The sequence below is a fragment of the Trachemys scripta genome, chromosome 2, assembly GCF_013100865.1.
Source record: "Trachemys scripta elegans isolate TJP31775 chromosome 2, CAS_Tse_1.0, whole genome shotgun sequence".
Taxonomy (NCBI): Eukaryota; Metazoa; Chordata; order Testudines; family Emydidae; genus Trachemys; species Trachemys scripta.
In genome coordinates, this window is record NC_048299.1 from 71417320 (window position 1) to 71441270 (window position 23951).

General features: G+C 42.0%; 1 protein-coding gene across 2 annotated transcripts in view; it reads left to right on the forward strand.

The window, feature by feature from the left end:
- Nucleotides 1-23951, forward strand: part of RBMS3 (RNA binding motif single stranded interacting protein 3) — a 545220-nt gene that overhangs the window by 485331 nt on the left and 35938 nt on the right. For both annotated transcript variants that reach the window (XM_034760833.1, XM_034760834.1), the window contains exon 11: nucleotides 22420-22530. In XM_034760833.1, the coding sequence (XP_034616724.1) occupies nucleotides 22420-22530 (111 nt within the window). The remainder of the gene's footprint in view (nucleotides 1-22419; nucleotides 22531-23951) is intronic.

A 23951-nucleotide genomic window follows, 5' to 3' on the forward strand; every position in this document is an offset into this window, starting at 1 on the left:
ATGTCCTCTACCATATCAGCAGGATCTAATGGAGCTCACTAGAGTGGCAGCACAACACAAGCTAGTAATTCTAATTAATCCACAGGCAGCTTGAGCAATGGTGCAATAGTAAGAGGGTTAAAATAGGAATCAGGCAAATGATAAGAACCTGAAGAGTCTCTCGATGGGTGCCCCATTTAGCCATAGGTAATCAGCGATGACATGCACTGTAAGGTTACTGTGACACAGTGTACATTATTATGAAATCTTGCTACAATAGATCCACCAGGAACAACTTTGATTTACCAAACTCTGGCTCAGCGAAACTCCTCTTCATCCAAAATTCAGTTATGGACTTTGGGTTGCAGTGTGTTAGTTGGTGCAATTGGCCAACAGACTTAAAAATCTGTTCTCCAGAGCTGAAAGATTTTGAATGCATCCTTCGGATTGGTGAATCAGTTCCACTCGTTAATCTGCTACTCTCTTTTTCTTGAAGATTTCTGGATCTCTGAAACAGAAACTCTTATTAATGCTACTGTGGCATCTCCTGAAAACTGAAATTAACTACATATTGTAAACCTTAGCTCTGGGCACTTAATTCAGTCTCCAAGAAGAGTGTGGTTTTTCAGTCACTCAGTTTCGTTGTACAGTCTTAGTGGATCCAGAATTGAAACTTTTCCTAACAGGCAGTAATGGAGGTGGAATCCATTTCTTACTGGAATGGGGGGGTGGGGCTGGGAGCAGCTGGGGGCGGGCACGTGACTCCACCCCCAGCCCAGGGCCCTCACACTCTCTCTGGTCCCTCCCCATGATTCACCCCCTTTCATGCGGGGAGGGGGGCGGCTCTGTCCTCCTGCTGTGCTGGAGACTTCGGATCCGCAGCAGTGAAAGAAGCAGAATGTGAGGCCACCCAGTGGTCCCACCAGGGGTGGCTCCAGGCACCAGCGCAGCAAGCACGTGCCTGGGGCAGCAAGCCATGGGGGGCAGCGTGCCGGTCACGGTGAGGGTGGCAGTCAGGCAGCCTTTGGTGGCATGCCTGCAGTAGGTCCGCTGGTCCCGCGGCTTCAGCAGCAATTTGGCGGTGGGTACGCCAAAGGCGCGGAACCGGCAGATCACCCACAGAAACGCCGCTGAATCCGCAAAGGCCGCCTGACTGCCGTGCTTGGGGCAGCAAAAAACATAGAGCCTCCCCTGGGCCCCACGCAGGGTCTCCTTCGTCTGTACAGCAGCCCCGCCGGAGGACAGGGCTGGGGGCAGAACAGCCGTGCCGGAGGAGCTGCCAGCATGCTCCTTTCTGCACTGCAGTTCCCGGGAGAGCCCTGCAGGTCAGGGCTATCCCAGGAACTGCAGAGGGGAAAGGAGCAGAACACTGGCAGCTCCTCCGGTGGCTGTACCAGCCCCGCCCTCCCCCAGCCCTGTCCTCTGGCGTGGCTGCTGCTGTACAGATGGAGCTGAAGGGGAGACTGCTTTGTGGAAGGGCAGGGGGCGGGGCTGGGGGTTCTGCTTCTCTCCCCGCTGCCATTCCTGGAAGAGCTCCTGGGAACCGCAGTGGGGAAAGGAGCAGAACATAGGGCCACCGGACGGCCCCAGGCTGGCAGCTCCTCCGGGACAGCTGTACCGCCCCCGCCCTCCGGCAAGGCTGCTGTACAGACGGAGGAGACCTTGCATGGAAGGGCTGGGGGCGTACAGCTGTGGCCGAGGAACTGCCAGCCTGGGGCTGCCAGGTGGCCCCATGTTCTGCTCCTCCTGTGTCTTGCTGGTACGCCATACCAGCTATAAATATTTTGCTGGTACAGCATAGACCAGACTGCCCTACTAGCACTGCTGCTAACAGGTGACTTCCCTGAGATGGTGGTCTGAAAGTAATTTACACATCCAGTGAATTTGCTATTGAAGCTTATGGTTACAAACATATCAAGAACTTCTTCCTGTAGGAATGGAGACTGTAGCTGGTCTCCTTTTTATCAAATTCAGAACACACAAATATTGCTTGTGGTTCTTTCGTTGGATAAAGATAGTGAGGGAATGGCTGTTCGCCACACACATTTTGGACTGTAATGGAGTAACACAAGTTGATTTTATAGCATCTTCAGAGAACCTGTTCTTCATTACCACTGGATATTTTATTTGATCACTTTTAAGAATTTAGTAATTGTCTTTTTACTGACACAGAATTTTTTTCCACCAATACTTTTTAATCTTGATGCACAGCTATTAATGGGAAATGGTTCCACTACAGAGCAATTCAAATTGATTTTGTTTCTCGTTTAGAAATATATTACAGCAGATCCACAGTATATAAAAGTGCTCAGCGTGTTGAGATGAACTGGCCTCATGGTGTATGCAGCTCCTAATGGGAACTCAGTACATTTAGAGGAGTGGTGATTGATTGGTTGGTGCTCTGGCTAATTGATATGGCACTGAGTTAGTCAGATGCTCTCAGCTCCATCAAAATCACACATGGCATCGCTTTGCTGCCTCTTAATATTGACTGGATAATTCATATGATAAAAGCAGCATTGCATAGCTGAGACCTCCGGAGTTTAGCGCATTCACCTTCAGCATCAGTTGCATTCCTTCCAACAAAGCTTCCTGGCTAAAGAAGCATTACGCCTCTGCTGGAAATTTTTTTAAAGGATATTCTCAGGTCTGTTTGTTTTTTATGGACTTGGATACGGTCACAGAGATCCTGTGAGATCAGAAGAATGGAATGAACATGGCCACAGATGTCACTTGAGCTATTTCCACAGCTGGATGTACACCAGCCAGAGTGGGCGGTCTCTTTCAGATGAATTAGTCTGCTGAAGTACATGATACAAAACATCTGTTACAATGAGAACAAACAAAAACAATGTGCCTTTGAAGATTGTGATTTGATAGGAGCCACTTGCAATGGCACTGAAGGAGGCAGTTGTCAGCAGCGAAACATTTTCCTGCTTGCTGTTGCATGAACTGAAGCAAAAATACATGTTAAAAGTGTCTAATCAAACAAAAGACCTGCTTTTGCTGAATAATCTTACTTTGATTTCTAATATGTTGGTGGGGAGGGGGAACCCTTCGGCACTTAATGTTTTCTATACCTTGATCCACTTTAAATGCAGTGGTATAATTCCAGCTGAGTAGCGATACAAGCTTAGAAACAACATTTGTACAACTGTTCTTCTACCGTTCTTTTCTCCACACAGACACACTGTTTTATGACCCGCGGTTTTGAAGTGGAAAAGACAGTGTTCACTGCCAGTGCCACTTGACCAACAAAATCTGAAAAATGTTTTCACTTGGAGTGTCCGCTACTTGTTGCCTAGCCAGAGCAGGACCTGGTCTTTCAGCAAATGACCAGTGGAAATGAGCCAAACATGCTCACAGAATTTTAGTCTGAAGCCATTTTTGTTTTTTTTAGTTCTTGCAGATAATATGAAAATATCAATGGCAATTATCTCAGGAGTAAACAACATGCTAAACAACAGGGGGGAAATCCTGGCCCCCATTAAAATCAATGTCAAAATTCACGTTGATTTCAGTGGGGCCCAGTTTTCATCCCAAAACTCTGTAACGTGCACTAAACTACGGTCTGTGTTTTGCTATAATCATTGGGCTGCAGAGGTTGCGTGAACTGAAATTGTACAGTACCATATACTGGTATATGGGATGTGCCTAGCATCTAGTCTGGCTTTTACGTTTCAGGTATCTGTAGTTATGTTTACACATCTCTTCATGGAACTGAAACCATTTCGGGAGCTACTTATGCTGCTAACCCAAGATCATGCCTTTTTGCGGTATTTCAGTTCCTAGGGAATGGAAATATGGCAAGAAGACCAGATCTCATGGATTTGTTTGTTTCATAATTGGGTTCTCTTTTTTTCCATAGATTCCAAGGTTAGAGGATCTGATCATCTAATCTAACCGCCTGTGTAACGCCATAGAACGTCCCCAAAACAATTCCTAGAGCAGAGCTTTTGGAAATAACATCCCATCTGGATTTAAAAGTTGTCAGTGATGGAGACTCCCTGTTCCCATGGTTAATTACTCTGACCATTAACATTTATGCCTTATTTCCAGTCTGAATTTGTCTAGCTTCAACTGGGTTCAAAAAGCCAGTGAAAAACACAAATATGAATGCCAATATACTGTTGTTTATTTGAGTTTACCTGAGCATCTATTTTTAGTTTGTTGTGTGTTTTGATCTTTAAGACACAGCAACGTTTACTTGGTTCCAGTAGACCCAAATTCACAGCCCTATAGTGCGCATAAAGGCCTGCCCTGGGTAGTTGCTATGCTGGAATTATTTTAAGTGTTTTCTCTCTTTTCCCCATAGCTCCCAGGTAAACAAAGTGAATCCCTCATCCATTTCTCTCCCATATCTTTCTCCGTCACCTCCCCTTGGCTGTTTTGTGGATCCTTTTCCACCCAGGCTGTCCCCTGCTTCTTGCTAGGACTTACAGGACACATAGACACTGGCCAGTTGGACTATTCCTGCAGCCCACACTATACACAGGGCTCTTCTTACCAAATGCTCCCTCATGCAGTGGACTTCTTCCTTAACACGTGGTGAACTGATTCCCCTCCCCACCCACCCAAAATGTGCACGAAGGCTACTTATTTAAAGCTGCCTCTAGTGCAAATTCTGCATTAATGGATGCCCACTTCCTTTTTGCCTTGCAGCCAAGTAAGATAATCTACGTTATAAGAGATGGTCTGATTGCAGAACCTTAGCATATTAATAGACAACTCTTCATCAACCATCCCTGTACAGGAAAAATAGCTTTCCATTGGCTGTGTATAACTGTATTCTTTTGGTAGGAAAAGACCTTGAGAATCCTTATATTGCTATTCCCTGGCCTGGCATTATCAACAGCGAAAAACTTGGTGTAGAGGCCAATAATAGTTTTGTTTCCAGGTGCCAATGAAAACAAAACAGACTTTATTTTTCTTTGGGCAAAACATAGTACATCTCTACCCCAATATAACGCTGTCCTCGGGAGCCAAAAAATCTTACCGCGTTATAGGTGAAACTGTGTTATATTGAACTTGCTTTGATCCACCAGAGTGCGCAGCCCCGCCCACCCGGAGTGCTGCTTTACTGCATTATATCTGAATTCGTGTTATATCGCGTCACGTTATATCGAAGTAGCAGTGTATTTTAGTGCCTGGATGTGGATTTAGATCTCTAAGTTTAGGTGTACACCTTTGAAAATTTTGACTTGTATTTTTCACGTGGGCTGAAGGAGAGTAAAGCAAATAGCAGTTGGTTTGAAGAAAAGTTAAACAATGAAGTGCTTTCATTCCGTGCATTTATGTAGCTGTGCAAGCTGAAGAAGTCATTTGTTAACTATTTTGCATCTAGTGCTCTTGTTCTAGTGTCATCTGTTTACATTCCTTTGTAATCAGTGGAAGGGGTAGGCTGGATGTGGCACAGTCAGCAACACAGCAGGTGAGCAGTGCTGGGACCATTCATCAACAGTTAACATTTGTTTAAATAAACAAACACAGTGCTCCTGAAAGGTACCATAGCAACAGCCCCAGTGAATGATGCCCTCTATCCACAGTATAGTCAGCAGGGGCAGTGACCATGCACATTTCTCTACAGTGTCCCATCAATGTGCTTCAACCCTGACCTGGAGGCACTAATCTGGGGTGAAGGGGAAGTTAAATCTTCACACTTACTCAATCCTTGGTGAGTCTGCTGAGCATGCCAGTTGCAGTGGGGGGTTTTGTGATTTGTGGGTGCCTGTTCCTTGGTAGCTGATGCCTGGACATAACTGAACAGCTGTAAGATTATAATGACTTTCAGTCACTAACAACTTGAGCAACATTCAGACCCAGTGACCTAGAGTTGAAAGGCTCCCTTTGCTAGTTCTAGTACTCTTTGCTATTCTATTCCCCTACATACTTGCAAGTTATTTAACATGTTACAGCTGTGCTCTCTGCTATACAATAGTTAAGGAGACTGCCAGCATTTTCTAGTATGAACTCATATTTTTAAGGGCAATAGCAACTCAGCTGTAAAAATGTGCTCCAGACTGAAACTTTGTCAGGAAGATCTCAGCCCAAGAGTGACTTTATTTGAACAACATTTGGAAAATATAATCAAGTCAGTCATTTTTAGTTAGTACAGGTGTATAAAATAAGCGGTAAGTCTTTGCAGAATCAGGCCCTGAGCCTTCTTTAGAGGATAATGTAAAGAACATAGCAACAAAATCCACCTTTTTTAAACAAATCACTTCCTGCTGGTTTCAGTTCCTTAGTCCTCAATATTTTTACTTTTGAAAAACAAAGGATGAAACAAAGTAGGTTTGGGTTAAACACTTTGTGTTTCACTTCAGATATGTTTACATTTGAATGGCTGGTAAAGTAATTCTCTTACTGATTTGACTTTAACTGGAGCATATGATCCAAACCACCTCAGATCTTTGGTCCTTTATCTACAATGGTCCAGTTTGTGACTCCAGTTCTGAACACACATGGAATTAAGGAAGTTCAGATGCAGGTCCAAATCCGTGTCAGAACTTTGAGATTAGGCCCCTTTCTAAATCCTATATATAGCCAATCATATAGTTTGTAAAGCAGATTGGAAACCTCCGGTACAAGGTAGGTTTTCAAAAGGTCCATCATTATTGTAATATGCCAGCTGGTTTAATTGGAGGTGTCTTAAAGAGAGGTTCTAATCTGAATGGGGACTTGAAAATAGCACCTGGTTACTGAGCAGATCTGCCCCCTCTGTTTATACAGAGTCATACTTGCTGAGTGGTGACACAAAAATAAGACCTTGATTCAGATTGCATTTACATCACTTGTACCTCAAGTGATTTCAATTTAGTTCCCCTCGATTTGCACCAGTATAAATGAGATCTGAATCAGTACCTGGGTTTTTGCTACTGTCAGAGGGGCAGGTGTGGAGTGAAGCTGAGGGAAACAGACTTTGAGTGCGGGAGAAGTTGGAGTAAACAGCCAATCAGCACAGAGCAGAGAAAAAAACAGTCAAAACTGTAGAAAGTTCTCTGAAGGTCTAAAAGTCTCTGCTTTGGCTGCTTCTGGTACTCCCAGCTGGAGTCTGTGGCTGACTCCTCCCTGCAGATTTTCCCCAAGGCCACATGGCGGATGAGGAGGGAAGAGAAGCCACCACCTGGATCCTAGTGCCTGCAGTGAGTAAGGTTCTGCCCTGCACAAGGTTCTGGGTTCTGGGGGTGGCCCCAGCTGGGCCCCATTTTGCACAAACACACACACACGTCATTTTGGCTGCTTCTGGGTCTTCCAGCTGGAGTCTCTGGCTGACTCCTCTCTGCAGATTTTCCCCAAGGCTACAATCTTGACACAAAATAAAGCTTTCAGAAGTATTACATCAGTGATATTGCATTCAGCTGGTACATTGATACCTCAAAAAAACCTAGATTCATTGATGAGGAAGTATGGTTTTTGTCAGATTTGAAACAATATATTTATAGTGGAACATGTTAAAATTACAATTTTATATTGCATGATCTAGCGCAGACATGGGCAAACTATGGCTCGCAGGCCACTTCCGGCCCACGGGACCATCCTGCCCGGCCCCTGAGCTCCCGGCCGGGGAGCATAGTCCCCGCCCCCTCCCCTGCTGTCACCTCTCCCCCACAGCCACGCCACCGCATGGACCACACTCCTGCCCACAGCTCCCACTGGGCAGCTTGGGGAGCGCAGCTGGCTCTGGCCGGGTTTCGCGGCTGCGAGCTTCTGCTGCTGGTAAGGGGGTGGGGGGGTTGGGTAAGGGAGCAATCAGGGAGGAGGGGGCGGTTGGATAGGGTGGAGGTTCTGGGGGCGCGGTCAGGGGATGGGTAACATGGAGGGTTGGGAGTGGGAGTCCCGGGGGGCCTGTCGGGGGAGGGGATGTGGATAGGGGTCGGGCGGGCAGTCGGGACAGGGAGCAGGGGGGGTTGGATAAGGGGGTGGGATCCCGGGGGACAGTTAGGGGTGGGTAGCCCTGGGAGGGGGTGGTCAAGGGATGAGGAGCAGAGGGCGGTTGGATAGGGGTTGGGAGTCCCGGGAGGGGGCTGTCAGGGGGCAGGGGTGTGGATAGGGGGTGGGGCAGTCAGGGGACAAGGAGTGCGGGGGTTGGATGGGTTGGCGATTCTGAGGGGGGCAGTCAGGGGGCGGATAGGTGTCAGGGGCCAGGCTGTTTGGGGAGGCACAGCCTTCCCTACCCAGCCCTCCATACCGTTGTGCAACCCCGATATGGCCCTTGGGCCAAAAAGTTTGCCCACCCCGATCTAGTGGAAGATCATTTCCTAATGAGTGGTCCATAGCATTACTGGGGAAATAGTTATTTTATTTGTATGGTTACTGAAGTCCTGACTCATTGTTGAATAAATAGTACACAGAATTAGGAAGTTTTAAAAGATATTACAACTGCTTTGTTTTAGTTTGTTTTACATATTGTATACAATGGAAATAATGGATTAAAAGTTACAAAAATCAGAATTCAGTTACATTTTAAGGAACACGTTTTTAAATAAATAGCATGGTTACCTAAATTTGCACACAAAAGGGGTTTTGTGAAGTTCTCTTTGTATGAACAATCACAAGTGTTTAGATGTGCAAATGTTTGTAGATAAAAATTTGGAGTCTGGCTTAGGGTCCCTTTGAAGATTTGGCTTCTAAAAGTCATGGTTTGAATAACGGAAGGAGGTTCAAAGTTCAGGCTAAACATTGAAGCTGAGTCTGGGTTTAATTGTGCTATTAAAATCATTTCACTTTTGCACCTTGTCAGAACCAGGTTATGTCATAAACTCAATTTTCACACTTAGTTATGTGCATGAAGGGATGGAACATAGCAGAACTGTTTGTGACAGGAAATATTAGCTAAATATCACCCTTAATTTAATAGAGGAAATTGCATTCTCTTCCTTGTGAAACCTGTCCTGAGGACAGCTGGAATGCTGTTTCCCATGTATATGGAATATGTGTTAGCCATCTGTCACATGGAAGAAGATCCTTCTCTAATTTGATAGGACCTTTGCAGTTCACAAGACGTTGGAGGAAATCAAAAGAAAAACATCTGTAGAAGAAATATAGTCCCGATCAACAGTATGCATAACATAAATAGAACAATGGAAGCCAAACATAACATCCTGTCATACATCCAATATTAATGATCTAATAGGGCTGGCCAGAAAACAACAATTCCGTTTTGCAAAACATTTTGAGGTTTCAAAATTTGCTTTTGTTCTGAGACCTTTCGAAAGATTTTATGAAATGGAAGAGGGAGGTTCTCAATATCCCAGATTCAGAGCAGGGATTTGAACCTGGCTCCCTCATGTGTTAGGCTATGCCCTAAACACCAGCCTATGGAGGTTCTTTCTCCCTCACCTGACAAAATTTTCATCAAATCGGTGTGGTTTTGTGAACGTTTGGTTTGATGATAAAGCATTTTTCGATGGAAAAGTTTAATCAAAAATATTTTGTCCAGTCTACCATCAGATTTCCTTCCGTAATTCCCCTAGACTAAATCTTCCCTGACGCAAAAGTGTTATATAAAATACAACTAAGACAGAGAAAAGGGCGTGCTGTGACTAGTTTAAGCACAGGCCAGGAGTTCAGCAATTCCTGTTCTGATACAGAGACGCTCAGTCTTGGGACATGTCACTACCTCTGTTCCCCCCAACCCCGTCTGTCAGCTGGGGATGCTAATGCCTACCTGCCTTGTCAGGGTGATTGTGAGGATCAATTTGGGAATGATTGTCATGCTTGGAAAAAGGAAAAGCACCATTATAGCTGCTGAGTATGTGAAGTTCGTGTAGAATTGTGTGCAAACTGCCCAAACTGAAGTGCAGAAAGTAACAGAATAAAGTTAATTCTCTCTTCAACTCCCGCATGAAACTGATGATAAAAGGCTCATCTCAATGCAGCCACAAATATGATAGTAAAAGTTTGGAGAATCACAAACTTCAAAGTTTCAAAAGTTTCAAAAACTAATATATAAATGTTTACTGTACAGCTTTGGTCTTTTACATAATCATCTCTCTGCATATTTGGGAGGTTGTTATTTTTTATTTGTGACAGGGGCCACAGTCACTGGGGGCGAGGAAGTGGCCTTGAGGAAGCCCAATGGTTCTGTGCTTTTTAAGGACCTAAGGCTGGGATCCCTGGAATAGCATGAACTGGAAGTGCCAACTTCTTTCAATAATGTAAAGGATTAAAAAGCTGGCCCTTGTTGGCCATCTTTCTAGGCTTCATTCTGGCTAGACATGTTGAGGACTATGGTGGCCATCTTTGTCCACCTGTCTGTGGCAAGAAAGAAGAAGGGAATGGCATTGCTGGTATAAAAACAGTTCCTTGTCAGAGATGAGCATGAAGGGGAGAGGTTGCAGGGAAAAACCCCTGGAAGCAGTATGGGCAAAGGTACAGACCGGGGCTCTTGAAAACCCACCGCTGCAGACATCTTCTATTGGGTTTAAAATTTAGTACTTCCACATCATAGATGCATTCTCTATGTGTATGGTTTTGGTTTATTAGTCCACAACTTACTTTATGTATAAGGACTGGAGTCCTCTGGTTAAATTTTGACATTGGGTGACATAAGTACCTTTTAGTTTGCACCAAAACCTCCATTTCTACGCCATTTGTTAGGGCACCCTAAGATACCAAGCACCCAGGCATCATGAACCCTATGATTTATTCAGTTCCAATAGCAGCATCAAATAATAATGAATTCTCTACAGAGTACCGTCTTGGTTCTTCCCCATCTGTGAGATATACTGATTGGTTCCACTGTAAGTATTCTTTTGCTTGTGAACCTTCTTCAGTGCTTCAGCCATACCCAGTTTCATCCCCCCTGCTACAGCTATTTCTACCCCCTCTTATGCTACAGTCCTAGCAGTGGATTGGTATCTGTACATCATCCATAACTCTGTGTGTCAAAGCATGGGAAGCAGCATGAAGCTAGAGGGATAGAAGGACAACAGGCCCTGCCCTCAGTCCAGGGCTCTACAGTGAGCAGCTGAGGTCTGTGGCTACATCTGATTTTCTGCTCTCACCCCTGGACTGCTTCTCTAAGCTTTTCATTCTCCAGCCTTGCTAGTCAGATCCCTCTCTCATAGGCCTACTAGGTAAACCCTTCTTTCTAGATTCCTATTCCTTTCCTCAGGGGTTCCCATAGCCTCTTCCTTGCCTCCGAGAGAAAGACTGCAGGCTACCTCCCCAATTGTTGCCAGCCTCCTGGCTTTATAGAAGCCGCGCCAGTTCCCTGAAAAGTGAGCTTTCTCCTAGTTAGTGCCCTCCATTCAGACTAAATCTTCCCCGTTTGCAGCTTAACTGGCTGTTTGGGCTCACCTGGCCTAACTAAGAACAGCCATATTGGGTCGTACCAAAGGTCCATCTAGCCCAGTATCCTGTCTTCTGACAGTGGCAAATGCCAGGTGCCCCAGAGGGAATGAACAGAACAGGTAATCATCAAGTGATCCATTCCTTGTTGCCCATTCCCAGCTTCTGGTAAACAGAGGTTAGGGACACCATCCATGCCCATTCTGGCTAACCACCATTGACGGACCTATCCTCCATATATTTATGTTCTTTTTAGACCCTGTTATAGTCTTGCCTTCACAACATCCTCTGGCAAGGAGTTCCACGGGTTGACTGTGCGTTGTGTGAAAAAATACTTCCTTTTGTTTTGTTTTAAACCTGCTATCTATTCATTTCATTTGGTGACCCTTAGTTCTTGTGTTATGAGCAGGAGTAAATAAGTCTTCCTTATTTACTTTCTCCACACCAATCATGATTTTATAGACCTCTATCATATCGCCCCTTAGTCATCTGAAAAGTCCCAGTCGTATTAATCTCTCCTCATATGGAAGCTGTTCCATACCCTAATCATTTTAGTTGCCCTTTTCTGAACCTTTTCCAATTCCAATATATATTTTTTGAGATGGTGGGGTGACCACATCTGCATGCAGTATTCAAGATGTGGGTGTACCATGGATTTATATAGAGTTAATATGATATTTTCTGTCTTATTATCTGTCTCTTTCTTAATGATTCCCAATATTCTGGTCACTTTCTTGACCACTGCTGAACATTGAGTGTGTGTTTTCAGAGAACTATCCACAATGACTCCAAGGTCTCCTTCTTGACTGGTAACAGCTGTTTTAGACCCATCATTTTATACGTAGAGTTGGGATTATGTTTTCCAATGTGTATTACTTTGTATTTATCAACATTGAATTTCATCTGCTATTTTGTTGCCCAGTCACCTAGTTTTGAGAGATCCTTTTGTAGCTCTTTGCAGTCTGCTTGGGACTTAACTATCTTGAGTAGTTGTGTATCATCTTCAGATTTTGTCATCTCATTGTTTACCCTTTTTTTCCACAGCATTTATGAATATGTTGAATAGGACTGGGACCAGTACAGACCCCTGGGGGACACCACTATTTAACTCTCTCCATTCTGAAAACTGATCATTTATTCCTATCCTTTGTTTCCTATCTTTTAACCAGTTACCGATCCATGAGAGGATATTCCCTCTTATCCCATTTCAGCCTACTTTGCTTCAGCTTTCTTAGACCCGGTCTGGGGAGCACACCCCATTACAAACAATGAGGCACATACATTGCTTTAAGTTTGTTCAATTTTACAAAGGTGCGAAGGTGTGATAGATTGACTGAGATGTGAAGTTCCGATCTGGCTCAGATCAGAATCTGAATTTACCCACAGATCAGGAATATTCAGATTTGGGGGTCCAGTTTCAGGACTCATTATAAAAATAGCCCTGAGACAACAGGAGAAGGCAAAGAGGTACAGGGAGAGAAGGAAATGGATCCAAAACTGATTTTGAACATTCCCAAATTTGAGGTGGTTTGGTCCCACCTCTAGTTTTCCAGTATTCTGGCAACCTTGAAAAACCTCAACAAATTAGTAATTCATAACCAACTATCACAAATTGTGGATATTTACTACAAAATGATCCTTTGGTAATCCTCTTGGGGCTTCCTAGCGGATATGAAGAATTAATCTCTCTCATCTGCTATTAGATGCTAGACTACATTGGAAAAAGAAAAAGAATCCAAAACCAGAGGAATGGTTCCAAAAAATATGGGAGGTGGTTGTTATGGAAAATATAATGCATCAATTACATAACCAGCAAAACAGACAGAGGATAAATAGAATTAGACATTTGGTTACCATTTATTCAATACTCAGACAAAATATACTCAGTTGCAAAAAAAACCCAAACAAACAAACAAACAAAAAAAACCCTAGAGCATCTGTCCCGTTTTTTTTTTTATATTAACATTTGATAGACATGCCTGGTTTGATAAATATGAGTAGAGTTGATAGGTTCACTCAATTTAATAAATTCACCAGAAACAACAAATCTTGGATAGGTAAAGAGGCTCGCTCTGTAATATGATAATACTCTGCTAAATAGGAAGATACTTACTGTGAATTTTAAAAACTTTCCAACCAGTAATTGTATTTCTAATCCCACATCAGTCTCACAACACTAGGAAAAAGCAGACAATATTAGTATACTCATTACTCCAGAAATCCCAGCACTAACTAGTCATCCTTGCCCACCTGTCTAAACATGCATAATCCAACTATGGGTAAGACATTCGCTGTTTTTCAAAGTGGAAGCATTTCATTGGACCAACATAACAAATAATACTGCATATGCCTTTTGATGTTGGCAATTACTTAAAAAGCATCGTTTACTTAATATCATAGCAGCTGTATTTAACTTTCTCCTGTGATTTTCTCCATTTCCATAGAAAGACATGTCTCTATTAAAGTCAGTCTGTAAATGATAAATTAATAAAAATATCTCCGACAAATATATTCTCCTTTTATATGGCCAATGTATTCATAGACCATGGACCCTAGGGCCTTATAGAAGAATAGGGTATTTTGAATAAAGCTCAGAGGAATTCATATTTCAATAGAATTACTCTAGGTTTACATCAGAGTAGCAGAAATCATAACGTGCCCCATGGACTGTGTAGTTAAATAAACCACACTTTAGTGCTAAGTAAACAACTTGTTGTTTTAGCCTCTATTTTCATGCTTATTTGCCATATAACAGATGGTCTGATAGCACTGGTCTACAATTTTTGAGAAGTCGTCTGCTTCAGAGATAAAATGTGCTATTTATTATGTATTTTGATGTGCTGAATTCAAATATGACAATTAAAACAACTGATTGGCTACTGTTTCTAAGATATTTAAGTTTTTACATTTTATGTCTATGTATATTGTGTAGATAGTAGAGTTTTAATCATAAATTGTAAACCTAGGTCTTTTCATGTGTTTATGGTTGCTTTACATGATAATATTTCACCTGTCCTGTTTATGTAACACTTTAAAAATCAGCAGACAGGTTATATAAATAAAATTGATTATGAAACAAAAGGCAAAAAACTATTATGTACATAGTTTAGTCCTATTCAGTGTCTACTCGGCGCTTCTTGGCTTGTCTCTTGTATTCATTAAATGGAGCATCTCTTGTCACTGTCCGGCAATAGTCTGCAAGAATTGATGGGCTCCATTTGCCCTGATAGCGTTTCTCCATTGTTGCAATGTCCTGGTGAAATCGCTCGCCGTGCTCGTCGCTCACTGCTCCGCAGTTCGGTGGAAAAAAATCTAGATGAGAGTGCAAAAAATGTATCTTTAGTGACATGTTGCAACCAAGGCTTTTGTATGCCTTGAGGAGGTTTTCCACCAACAACCTGTAGTTGTCTGCCTTGTTGTTTCCGAGAAAATGTATTGCCACTAACTGGAAGGCTTTCCGTGCCGTCTTTTCCTTGCCACGCAGTGCATGGTCAAATGCATCATCTCGAAGGAGTTCACGAATCTGAGGACCAACAAAGACACCTTCCTTTATCTTAGCTTCACTTAACCTTGGAAATTTTCCACGGAGGTACTTGAAAGCTGCTTGTGTTTTGTCAATGGCCTTGACAAAGTTCTTCATCAGACCCAGCTTGATGTGTAAGGGTGGTAACAAAATCTTCCTTGATTCAACAAGTGGTGGATGCTGAACACTTTTCCTTCCAGACTCCAATGACTGTCGGAGTGGCCAATCTTTCTTGATGTAGTGGGAATCTCTTGCACGACTATCCCATTCGCAGAGAAAACAGCAGTACTTTGTGTATCCAGTCTGCAGACCAAGCAAGAGAGCAACAACCTTCAAATCGCCACAAAGCTGCCACTCATGTTGGTCATAGTTTATGCACCTCAAAAGTTGTTTCATGTTGTCATAGGTTTCCTTCATATGGACTGCATGACCAACTGGAATTGATGGCAAAACATTGCCATTATGCAGTAAAACAGCTTTAAGACTCGTCTTCGATGAATCAATGAACAGTCTTCACTCATCTGGATCATGAACGATGTTGAGGGCTGCCATCACACCATCGATGTTGTTGCAGGCTACAAGATCACCTTCCATGAAGAAGACCAGAAGTTTCATCCTCTTCCTCTTCCTCGTCTGACTCAAGTGAGAATGATTCCGGTGCATCAGGAACCGGCAGTCCTTCTCCGTGGGGTACTGGGCGTATAGCTGATGGAATGTTTGGATAATGCACAGTCCACTTTTTCTTCTTTGACACACCTTTCCCAACTGGAGGCACCATGCAGAAGTAACAATTGCTGGTATGATCTGTTGGCTCTCTCCAAATCATTGGCACTGCAAAAGGCATAGATTTCCTTTTCCTGTTCAACCACTGGTGAAGATTTGTTGCACAAGTGTTACAGCATATGTATGGGGCCCACCTCTTGTCCTGATCTCCAATTTTGCAGCCAAAATAAAGGTGATAGGCTTTCTTAACCATAGTGGTTATACTGCGCTTTTGTGATGCAAAAGTCACTTCACCACAAACATAGCAGAAGTTATCTGCACTGTTCACACAAGTATGAGGCATCTCTGCTCACTTTGGCTTAACAGAAATGTGTCCCTTTGCAAAATCAAACACTGACAAATAAGAGAGCACGACACAGTATGATTTCTAGAGCTGATATAGGGCAATTTGTTCAGCAGAGTGATGTAAACTTCGTTATGATTGCATCATCCATGACTTCTAGGAATAACATGATGCAATTCATATCATGTATGATGCAATACCAGCTTCAGATTGCATCATATTGTTTTGCCTAAAAAGCAAGTACTGTCCAAACCCAGTCATAGATTTATTCATAGATCCAGTCAAAGATGTATTTTAGTCATTTCTGGTTTAAATTGAGATCCCTTCCCTTTATATCTCACTTATCCTCCGCCATTCCCAAGTCAAGGGTCGTATATACTGACCCAATAGCATATCTTGAAAACTAGAGCCAATCAACAATTTTAAGCATCATTTTCGTTATCAGTGACCCAGAATTAGTAAAGTTTGACTACATTTATTTCAGAAGCATTTTGGCTGTAGAGTAGTGTAGGAGATAAGCCTTAATCTCTGAAGCCAGCCTTTCTCCAGACTTTATGAATGATATTATTCTATATTAATTTATCTATGTATTCCAGTAACTACTGTATAGTAAATTTATTTGCCAATTCACAAATCCATTTCTTATACTCTTACTTGCTAGATGCTCCATGGTTTACTATTTGTGCATAATCCATCTTTTGAGGTGACTAAGGTATAAATACCTCTTCCCTATTTTTCTTTTTCAAAGTCAAAAAGTATGCACAATTTTATAGATTCCAAGGCCAGAAGGTTCTATTGTGATAATCTAGACTGACCTTCTGTAGAACTTCTCCAATTTTTATATATACATATATACACACACACACACAGTAATACATTAACCAAGAGAATCAATTGTTTAAAAAAAATCTGAATAGAAGTAAGTTCTTACTGCTTTGGTATGAGAAGTAACATGGTGATCCTCAGTGGGCACTCTGTTTTCTTTTGAATCTGCCAGGGGTTCATTATTATTTGACTCTATAATCCCCGCTTCTAGTAAAGCTAATCCAATATTGGCAGTATTGCATAACAGGCCCCATGCCAAAAATATCTTGCCAACTTTAAAAGGGTACTAGATTGCCAGAGTGTTCTAGGCATTGAAAGTGCATTTTAAATTATAGTACCAGAGGTTCTTTCGATGATCAATAGGTGAATTATTCAGCATAATTTTAATTTCTCTGAGAAAGCTTGGAGACTCGAAAGAGAAGTCATTATCTATCTTCTCAATGGATAAGCAGTGATTGCTGTCAAAGAAAGAGATGAGCATTGAGATATTAGCTGAGGGGGATATATAGTATATGAAACAATTAATGGACTGCCCAATAGCCTTGTGATATGTCTAGTTAAAAACTGATTTCCCATAGTGTGTTAGCTGAGACTGCAGGAGCCATGAATTGGTTCTGGATACCTTGCAAGCATACTTGAAATGTTGTACTTGGTCTCACCGTCTGCTGCGTATTTTTTTAAAAGAAAGATTCATGTTTGTGACTGCTCACATATTGGTGATCAGCTCTTGGTCTAATGGAACTATACATGCAATCAGTGGCACCCAAGATGGACAGAAAGTGTGTTGTGATATAAAAAAATTCTCATGATTTGTGACTGGTTCTGTATATCTAGTATATATGCTTCTGTGTATAGGATACATGAGATATACATGCAGCCTATGTACAGAGACAGTAGTGTTAGGATAAATGTGAGAAAATTGTTTACGCATTGATAAGTGTCTAATACTGTGGTATTTCTGATGGCGGCTAGTAATTTAGAATGATTCTGGTTCAAGGAATCCCAAGGCGAGAGTTATTTGGAAAACCAAAGGTCACATATGACTACAAAGCTTTAAACTCTCCAAATCCCTTTTCAACCCCTCACAGGGAGGTAGAATTGTTTGTCAAACTGCTATCAGGAATGCTTGCTCCTTTGACAAATCCAGACAACTAACCCTTTGTCCTTTTTCATTATTTGAAGGACATAAATGCTTTCCCTTGTTTGATTTTGTTATCAAACAAAAAACATTTTAGTCCCACCCATCAGCCTTGCCAGCCCACGGGAGGTTGATTTCCATGATAAGTTGAAGTATGCAGTTTTATCTGAAGTACTTTAATAACAGTTGTGATTGGGATCCCAGGCAATTCTCTGAAGAAAAATCCGTAAATCTCACTGAATTACCAATCATGGTTTAAAGATGTTGAAATTGCCTTTAAAGAATTGCTAAGTAAGTCCCTTTCCAGGACAAGTGTAACAGTTTGACAGTCTACTCCATGCTGATGTTGGAAATTCCCTGCAGAAACTGTGAAAATCCAATCCTTAGAGACAGCAGAGCAAACCTAAGTAACTGGCAGGCACTAGCAACTTTATTTGGCAAAGACAGTGGTAAAAACTTCATCATTAATTCACCTGCAGGTTTTTTTTAAACCAGACTTGGCCTTTAATAGAATTACAGCGTATTAAGGTGTTTTTCTGTATAATTTACAAACTGAGTAAACTCAGACATCCAAAGATGTTAAAATGAAAAACATGTTCCCTTTAGTCTTGCCACTAGCCAAGTGGGGCCTGTGAGAGGGCACATACTGTACATTGCGAGTAAACTAAATTACCTTGCATGCAAGTGGCAATATCTGACATGAGATATTGCTGCCTTCTACAGCTAAATAAGTTGGATACAAATGGACTTGACAGCATGTTTTATGAAATGCATTATGATTTGGAGACCTGGTGTTGCCTTAACAACCAGACGGTATTTCCTTAATTAAGTATAATTTTTTTCCTACGTGATCATAAGAGGATTCTGCAAACTCTGGTGAATTAATGGACTGGCAAATGCATATAGTTCTCTGCTCTAGGTAACTGTCAGCTCCAAGCTCTTTAAGTTGTCTCTGTCTGATAAATTATGATCAGAAAGATACAGATCCTTGAGTTTGCCCCACACTATTTCTAGTGTGCTGGACTTTGAGATGATAATGTTTATGGTCTCAGTAACCAGTAATTTAAACAAAAAAACCAGTTATCTCCAAGTATATTTCTTTTTTTGGATATATATTTTCCCCAAGACCTATATTTTTAAAAATAATTTATTCACAGTAACTGTGTTTTGCTTACTGAAAGAAACATTTTGTACTTAACTTTTCCACTCAGTGTCTGGCACTTGTATTTACAATACTAAATCACAAAACTTTCCTTGCTGCTGTCCATCCTTGATTGCCAGGCTCCTGAATTTATACACTGGAGTAACCATCAGTCTGCCACATCTGTAATCAAACCAAGTTCCTCCAGTCATGCCTTTTGCAACAGAAATATCAGAAAGGTGAACTAGGCTTTTACTGTCCTTGGGAGCCTCCCAAATTAATTGCCGCTGCTACTACTGTTGGGAGTCGGTTCTTTCAGTGTGCCAGACAGGGCTTTAATTGATCAGCCACACACATATGCTCTGGGAATGCATATGTGCATTTTTGCATGTCCTATTGTAGTCAGGAGCTAAAATCATCCATCACTGATGTCTCTGAGGAAATAGGCCGTCTCCAGGGCAAAGGAGAAAACTGCTTGCAGAGATGCCTAGGATAATTTTTTTTCTGTTAAACTCACTTTAAGCTTTAGTGTTTCGACACACAAAAATTGCCTGATTCTGGGTTCTGACTATAATTACATATTTTCATGAATTCTTATTATAACCAAATAGCGTACTTGAGATTCATGGACACATGTTCCAAGATCTCAAGTTCAGGAGCAGGCCTGGAATCCCAGGCTATGTGAAGCCAGGGTCGGTGCTACCATTAAGGCGAACTAGGTGGTTGCCTAGGGTGCCAAGATTTGGAGGCGCCAAAAAGCGGTGCCCCCAATTTTTTTTTACAGCGTTCCTCCCCGAGCGCGCGGTCACCACTCCACTTCTCCCGCCTCCCAGGCTTGCAGCGCCAATCAGCTGTTTGGTGCCGCAAGCCTGGGAGAAGAATTAGAGCGGGGCCAGCGTGCTCGGGGAGGAGGTGGAGCAGAGGTGAGCTGGGGTGGGGAGGTGCCGCACGGCTCCCCGGGCAGGGTGGGGTGGGGATCTGCCGGGGGGGGTGTCTCAGGGGGGGGGGGGGAGGTGCCACAGGGCTCCCCACCCCAGTTCACCTCTGCTACACCCCCTCCCTGAGCACGCCGTCGCTCCTCCACTTCTCCCGCCTCCCAGGCTTGCGGCGCCAATCAGCTGTTTGGCATCACAAGCCTGGGAGGGGAGGAGAATTAGAGCGGGGGCGGTGTGCTCGGGGAGGAGGTGGAGCAGAGTTGAGCTGGGGTGGGGAGCTGCCGCACGGTTCGCGGGGGGGAGCTGCCACGGGGGGGGGGGGCGATTCAGGGAGGGGAGGCGGGGAGCTGCCACAGGGCTGGGGGGAGGGGGTGGAAGTTTCACCTAGGGCGCGAAACTTCCTTGCACCAGCCCTGTGTGAAGCTGAACACCTGGACAAAATGCAGTTTCCTGGAGCAAGGTGCTACTGCAGACTCTTGCTTTGAATCTCATATTAACTGTTGAATGGGCTTATATTACACCCAAAAAGTTTATTAAGGATGGATTCTCTGACATTTGTTAGGAGAAAGAATAATAAGAAAATAGGTTACAATTAGGGCTCTAGATAGAATAGGGTGAAGGAAAATAATATCATTTTATGTGTGAGGAGGAAAAGGGGAAGAGCAAGATCTGGTGAAGAAAATATCTGTGATGAAGGTTTGTAGAACTGATTTTGAGAGAGTTGTTCCATCCAAGGTGAATAGTGGCACTATTGCAGTTAATTTGAATGAATTCCTCTATTGTAGTTTCATCAAAGCTAATACTAAATGCAGCAGCCAAAAATAAGAAGCAAAAATTGGCACAAACAAGATGGATTTGAAACATGCACACTAATAAGCCCATTGATATTTACAAGAATTCATACTGGAATATCACAACTATTCTTTGGAGATTTTATGTTTCATATGGAGTCATTTGCTGCATTTCTCTAGTGACTTACATGAATGCAAATGAATGTAGTCTGGTATGTAATATAAAGCGTGTGTGTGTGTGTGTATGTATCCCACATGCTGTACTATCTTACAAAAGGGACCAATCAATTGAGCCAGTCCCCTTTTGAGCATTATTTCTTAGTGATTAATACAAACTTGTCCAGGAATCAGTGAGATTCTCAAATCAGACATAAGCATAGAAGAAAAATGTTGGCAAGGACAGAACAAGTTGATTGGCATTCCCCCTAATTGTTTTATTTCTTATGTGCAGCTGAAAATATGGAAAACCTCACCTCCACTCTCATTCTTAGAAACGATTTCCAACCGTGCAAAATACATGTGAGGCAGTCACTTGAGAACCAATGGCAATGGCTTTTAGAAATTATTGGGGTTTTTATCCTTAATGCTGAATTCCCCTGAATAGCTCTGGGTCAAAAATATTCAGACTTTGAAAGATCTTGATGAAGAAAGGAGACAAACGTTTCATATAAATGTCACAAAAAATTTCCCCATTTTTTTAATGGCTTTCATAGTGTGTCTGTATACATTTTTACAATGTATTCACAGACACACAGAGTGCACTGTGAAATTCATATTGAGAGAGAGCTGGAAACATCTGAAGTTATTTACCCTTGCTTAATTATCTTTATAGCCCATGTTGTGGTCTACCAAGTTTGTGTGCCTTGTCCCTCCCTTATTAAGGAGCACAAGGAATGGAATATGTTCAGACTTTGGCAGAGAAAGAAGGAGCAGCTCGCACCATTCTTGAGACACCTCTCTAGCCCACCAGGGAGTAGAATTTTGCATGTGCAGCTTTGGGCAAAGCCATGGGTGCACTGACATGGGGTCTTTGATTGCTGATGAAAATTACAGAGCAGCTCTCCCTAACAATTCTCTGTTTGGCATTCATTCTCTCTCTCTCTCTCTCGTTCAGGGTCTTGTTCTTGCCTTACCTTGTGTCCTGTTTATTATTGACCTCTTTGGTGCCATGCAATGAGGGCAATGCCTTTAAAACCTGTGTATGTGTATTTTTAAAATAGACGTTGCTCCCATAATGGTTGTCAACAGCTAGTCTTGCTTAATCACCTGGAAAATGTCACAAACAAGAGCTCTTAAGAGAAATTGAAAAAGCCAAGTTAATTACCATTATAGGTTGAATATATCAGGGACTGAAGGTTTTAAAAGCCAGGGAAAATTGGGGACATATGTGTGGTGTCTCTGAGTAAGATTGTTCCATATAGGATATGGAAAATGTAAATGACAGGCATTTTGCCATGTACAGTAGCATTCACTATAGACAGACCATATGTTTTTGTTAGAAGCAGTGAAGCCAAAAATGACATTTAATTGGAACTGGCATAATACACCCTCACTAGTCATATATATGTGTGTCTTGGTTGTCAATGGGAACAACATATATTTCACATGACAGATATATTAGTCTCTTTTAAGATTAATATTAAGCATTAGCCAAATTCATTCATTTAAAGAACATTGATGACTTTTAAAAAAAAATAAATGTTGAGGTGGAAATCATGTGTATTTGCAGGGTGCTGTGATAACGCCAACAATGGACCACACTATGTCAATGCAGCCAGCAAGCATGATGGGCCCTTTGACCCAACAGATGAATCACCTTTCCTTGGGCACAACAGGAACGGTAAGTTCAGATAATATGCTACATCGTTTTATTAATTTCAGAGTTCTCAAGGTCATTTCCGGTCACTTGAGTTTCCGATACTTCGTTCTTTTTATTTTAATAGTTCCATGGCTCCTTTTTTTCTTAGCTTATTAATTTTTAACGGTTACATAGAAGATCTAGTATACTCTTTATATGAATTTTTCCTAATATTTCACTCATAGCACTACAAGCTTTTTTAACTAAAGGAAAAATTTAACCATCCATAACATGACACGGTAGTTCATTCTGTGAGTCTTGCAGTGATTTCTTTGGCGTATGGCATATTTGTTTCTTCCTTATACTGTTACTTTACATACTTTATTGTCTCATCTTTCCTTCCAGATCTGGTTCAAGTTAATTCCAACCTCAGTGTTTTTTTCCCCATTTTTGTTGCTATATCAGACTTTATTCATCTCTCAGGATGCCTGAATATGCTAGTTCATCATTCTTTGCCATCTATTTTATATGTTTCCACCAATAAACAAACAAATAGAAATATGATCTCAGTGCTTTTCTCACTATTCTTCTTATTTTCCTTGGACACATGAACCTAAGGGAGGCTACTGTGGCTAGTAAAAATATCTGTATGTAAAATTGAAGCCTTGATTGGCCAGTTAGATAGCTCCCTGGCAAGGAATGTCCAGATGCATTTTAGTTGTCTTTAGAGTTTGTTGATGACAGATCCATTTTACTGGAAGAATTGAACATGTATTTAAAAAGTGCAGTAAGGGTATGTTGAAGCAGCTCTCAGGACTTTTGCCCTTTGTCTCTCATTGACATTGGAGAGAATCATGCAGATGTAAACCCTTTGGATGACTTAGAAAATTTTCCTCTAGCAGTCTTCATATAAAACCAGGAAATTCCCAACTAATGATCTACGCTAACATCAAACCGCTGCTAGTGTCCTTTTGGTTGCTATTTTGCAATTGGTTAAGGTGGCATGACCAGATGTATTATATTTGCTATTATTGTATTGTATGAGTCATTTTATATCCTTTTAAGATAGTCTTTATGTAATGATACCTTTGCCTGTAGAATGTGCAATATTAATTGACAGCAATATTCTAGCATTCTGAAGAGAAGGAAGAGTGCTCACATTCTGAAGTTTGAGAAGGTTCTTTAGTTTATTTAGACCAGTGTTCATGAATCCCAGGGCATGAACCATGGTGACTCCAGCTCTGTTAGAAAAAAGAATGCTACTCTGATTATCGGAACTGAATCACATTTTATGATCAATTTAAAAAGTGAATTAAAAATTTCTGTTGTGCTCATATTTTCAAATTTGTCCTTTAAAAGTTTGCAACAGGGTGCTACAGTCACTGGATATCTTTCAACCAGCTTGTTTTCAACAAACAAGCCAAAAAGTCAAACAATTCTGCTTCGTGTTAGCAGCAATCTGT